Here is a 4288-nt window from a genome sequence, read left to right as displayed (position 1 = left end):
GTAGTAGAGTAAAAAGTACAATATGTACCTCTGAGGTGTAGTAGAGTTAAAACGTACAATATGTACCTCTGAGGTGTAGTAGAGTAAAAAGTACAACATTTACCTCTGAGATGTAGAGTATAAATTGGAACTAGTACATGTTCCACGTAAATGTACTTTGTGTACATTGTACACAGCTGGAAACAGAGAAATAATTGAAAAGATGCAAAGGACGTGAGCTAGAGAAACACGAGGAGGCTGTAGAGAAAACTACCATTTAAAATGATGTCATTCCTCTTTAGATAACAGTGCTGCATACACTCATACCACACTACAGCCTGGCTTCTGACGAAATAATCTCCTTACGTCTCACTGCTGTGTGTGTGTGTGTGTGTGTGTGTGTGTGTGTGTGTGTGTGTGTGTGTGTGTTAAGCACATGAATGCAGCAGATTTGCAGAAATAATCCCTCATTTCTCATTTATGCAGCATTTTAGGGATTGGTAGGCAGCGGAGGCTCACCTTACTATTTGTGTGTGTGGGGGGGGGTCAGAGCAAAGATGATCTCCACCCCCCTCTCTGTTGTGAGGGTCAATCTGTTGACCTATTTCCTTGTCTTTTTTTATGGCATACTGATTACTTTTTTCATGATTTCTTTTCACACAGTGATAGAGGAGCAGAGAACAGACTTGATGATAGTGGAGTAAAACAGAATCGGCAGATTGTACTTCCTGAGCTGGCACAGGAAGTACCTCTGCTGGGCCTTTTTTCGAGATGGTGTCGATGTTGGATGCAACCCAACAGGCGGCCCCGCCGCGAAAACAGAGGAGGCCCCTGGGCCGTTTCAAAGACTTTGTTTGTTCCATCTGGGATGGGAAATAGTTAATAATGAGACTCTTGGTTCCAGAAATTCCACATATATAATGGATAGTAGTAATGGCATGCTTCATAATGGTTAAACCTTAGGACATCACACGCAGGATGTGCAATAGCTTCTAAATGTAAAGAAATCAACCCTGTTTGTAAACCATGTGTCCCTCCCCTTGGGCTGTGCTTATCCTTTAAATACTTTAACCAAACAGTCACAAAGATAAAGGCTCTGGAAGAAAGTTTATTTCATCAGTGCAGTGGCATCTTCAGGAATATTAATAAAAAGTCATGGGGATGTTAGATCTGCTCCTCCAGTCCTCCAGCTCCGTCTCCCTGTTGGGGGGTCTGGTGGTCCTGCTGCTCGTCTACCTTGTCTCCTCTTTCAGCTTCAGCTCCCAGGGGGACAGGAAGGAACCTCCAGGACCAAAACGTATTATTCTCTGACTACTCGGCCTGTCGCCCGTCTTGCCATGTGTGTAAATCTCACTCGAGTCGGGAAGTTTATTAGAATACACATATTTGATTGGCTAAGTCCGGCGGTCTGCCTAGTAGGGACCCTTTGTGATAATGTGTTGAGATAATGTGCATATACACTTTGTTAAACCTTTTTTGATGGTTAGACCTCCGGACCATACGTTGGGGAAGGGCTCTGTCCGTTATTTCACAGAGGGAGGTTAAAAAGATTATTTTCCACCACCAAGCGTTACTAAGATTTCTAAAAATACAGCAGCAGAGGAGGAAGCTCTGATTCAATGTGGAGTTAATGGACTGATGTGCCTCCAGACGGAGTTGGTTGAATGTTAGCTGATGTTTCAACCCAGGTTTAGTTTAGTAATTGATGACATTTTTCCTATGCAATTATTAACTGTCAGTTGTAGACCAACGTGTGTTCTTCTCTCTGCCTCTCTCTTTGTGATTATTTCTCTTTTTCTCTCTTATTTAAAAATACAAGTAACTTTTTAACTTAGTATGCCAATGGGGGTCAATGGAGAAAAGGTGAAAGTTTCAACAAGAGTAAATATAGATGGGACACCGAGTTCTACATGAAGCTGATATGTTATTAATGTTTTATTAGTTTTTAAACTTGTACTCCAAAGTTCCTACTGCCCCGTGGGCAATTCTTAACTGTCAGCTAGAAACGGCATCTCTCTTTACCAAAACAATGAATTCACACAAAGAATCAAAGAAATCTACGTGGCAAAGAAGCATTTCCTTTGCGCCAAGAATACAGAAGGAAGAACAATGGCAGAGAGAAAAAGATGAATGAAATGTTCAGTCCGTGAGCTACAAGATAAAGATAAGGATATTTACTGTAATTCCAGAACTTGTTGTACTTGAAAAGGGAATACATTTAACAGCTGAGGATGATCGTGTAAAAGGCGAACCCAAAGTTCATGAAGATAGTCTGAAATAGGAGTCTTTGCTCTCCAAGTGTGTGAGGGCGAGGTGAACCACGGATAAACGTGGAGTGATGTAGATGTAAGAGCTGAGACTGTGAGGAGATGAATAATGTGTCATTACTTTTACATGACATGATATATGGCTCTGTGGCCATTTTCTGGAGGCTTTACGTACCAAACAATCAGTAGAAATGAATTGTTTGTTGGATTCATTTCTTCCATTCCATGAGACACACAGACATCTTCTTTAATGATCCCTTTTCCTTCAAAAGTTTGCTTTCAGAATATTCCTTAGCTTCAGGTGTCAAGTAGACCCAAACAGGCCATGTCCACTACAGGAACTTCTACATCCACCAAAACCACGTATAAATTCACAACAGTAGAAGGCAAAACATGGAATTCTTACTAATGGTTAAACCTTAAGACAACACATCACACGCAGGTTGTAAACCTTTTTTTAACCATGTGCCCCTCCCCTTTGGCCGTACTTATCTTCAAAAGACTTCATCCAAACAGTCACAAAGCTAAAGGCTCTGGAAGGAAGTTTATTTCATCAGTGCAGTGGCATCTTCAGGAATATTAATAAAAAGTCATGGGGATGTTAGATCTGCTCCTCCAGTCCTCCAGCTCTGTCTCCCTGTTGGGGGCTCTGGTGGTCCTGCTGCTCGTCTACCTTGTCTCCTCTTTCAGCTTCAGCTCCCAGGGGGACAGGAAGGAACCTCCAGGACCAAAACCCCTTCCTATACTCGGGAACCTGCTGCTGCTTGACCTCAAGAGACCCTACAACACACTACAGAAGGTAAGGCAGTACGTAAGAGTAGCTTCCTCATAGGGTGGTTTGTTGTTTCTGCTTGTTAGTCAGCTCTTTCATCCTGATTTCCTTCTCATGTGTGTGTCGTATATCAGAAAATGCCATGACATTATGCTGTTGTTCTTAGCTTTCCAAGAAATATGGATCAGTGTTCACCTTCTATATGGGACCCCAAATAGTGGTGGTCCTGTCTGGATACAAGACGGTGAAGGAGGCACTCGTCAATCATGCTGATGAGTTTCGAGATAGGGATCAAAAGCAAATCCAACATGAATTCAATCAAGGACATGGTAAGGAAAGAAAAACAGAAAAGATCTCTTCCTTAAAATTGTATCATCTTGCAAAGCCGTTACCTATTTTGTTGACCCACTTCTACTCAGGTATTTTATGGTCCAACGGGGACTCATGGAAAGAGATGAGACGCTTTGCTTTGACGAACCTGAGAGACTTTGGGATGGGCAAGAGGGCGATCGAGGAAAAAATCATTGAGGAAAGTCAGCACCTCATTGGAGTGCTTAAGAACTTCAAAGGTTAATGTCTTATTATTATAATCAATTATGTGAGCAACATTTTCTGTGAAAAACTAAAAACATTATCATTTTCTTTTTCCACAGGAGAAGCTTTTGATACGACCCAACCGATACGTTTTGCGGTCTCTAATATCATCTGCTCCATGGTCTATGGCAGCAGATTTCAATATGATGATCCAGATTTTACATCCCTGGTATATAATATGAGCTCACGAAATCAACTTTTTGGCTCCCCGTCAATAACGGTATCATTTTACATTTTATGAAACTTCAAATTTTAACGTATATGAGCAAATAAACTAAAATAAAGTAATGGATTATTTTTCATTTTTCTCTCGCCTAATAAAATGTATCATGAATGTTATTATTTGACAGGTGTACAACATGTTCCCTTGGTTCTTCAAATGGATTGCTAACAGGAAGCTTTTCCTCGGATTTGGTGCTGCCATCAAAAAACAGAACTTACAGCTGTTTAGTCGTTTGAAAGAGACCCTCAATCCACAGATGTGCAGAGGCTTTGTGGATGCTTTCCTGGTTCAGAAGCAAAATCTGGAGGTTAGAAAACAAATCTATTAAAATGTATATTTTGGGTTTAGGTAGTCAGTGATCAAGAAAGTGCATCATTTAGAATTACTTCAGTCAATTGCCAGTAAATACAGTAATTTATTCAGTGTGGCTTTGTAGCACAAGGCAGTAAAACT

The 4288-nt window shown here is 40.9% G+C and overlaps 1 protein-coding gene across 2 annotated transcripts; it reads left to right on the top strand.

Annotated features, from left to right (window-relative positions):
- Positions 1 to 55: 55 nt before the first annotated feature.
- On the top strand, positions 56 to 4288 carry LOC116393594 (cytochrome P450 2K3-like). Of its 2 annotated transcripts, XM_031866056.1 has the most exons (5): positions 56 to 3045; positions 3185 to 3347; positions 3438 to 3587; positions 3672 to 3832; positions 3963 to 4288. In XM_031866056.1, exons 1-5 carry the CDS (start codon positions 2839 to 2841, stop codon positions 4161 to 4163), a joined length of 882 nt encoding a protein of 293 aa, XP_031721916.1. In that variant the 5' UTR covers positions 56 to 2838; the 3' UTR covers positions 4164 to 4288. The 2 variants fall into 2 exon arrangements, with proteins under 2 accessions (XP_031721916.1, XP_031721915.1); XM_031866055.1 differs by having other exon boundaries at positions 3185 to 3587.

Source organism: Anarrhichthys ocellatus, unplaced genomic scaffold, assembly GCF_004355925.1.
Source record: "Anarrhichthys ocellatus isolate YVR2014 unplaced genomic scaffold, GSC_Weel_1.0 scaffold34, whole genome shotgun sequence".
NCBI lineage: Eukaryota > Metazoa > Chordata > Actinopteri > Perciformes > Anarhichadidae > Anarrhichthys > Anarrhichthys ocellatus.
The sequence above is the reverse complement of the archived record's forward strand: the minus strand, read 5'-3'. Positions and strand labels throughout refer to the sequence as shown.

Bases quoted from the DNA above. Each gene is read 5' to 3' on its own strand.
- LOC116393594 (XM_031866055.1), top strand. From the start codon at position 2,839: ATGGGGATGTTAGATCTGCTCCTCCAGTCCTCCAGCTCTGTCTCCCTG. The intron at 3,046-3,184 runs GTAAGGCAGTAC...TGTTGTTCTTAG, and splicing joins CCTACAACACACTACAGAAG to CTTTCCAAGAAATATGGATC. The intron at 3,833-3,962 runs GTATCATTTTAC...ATTATTTGACAG, and splicing joins TTGGCTCCCCGTCAATAACG to GTGTACAACATGTTCCCTTG.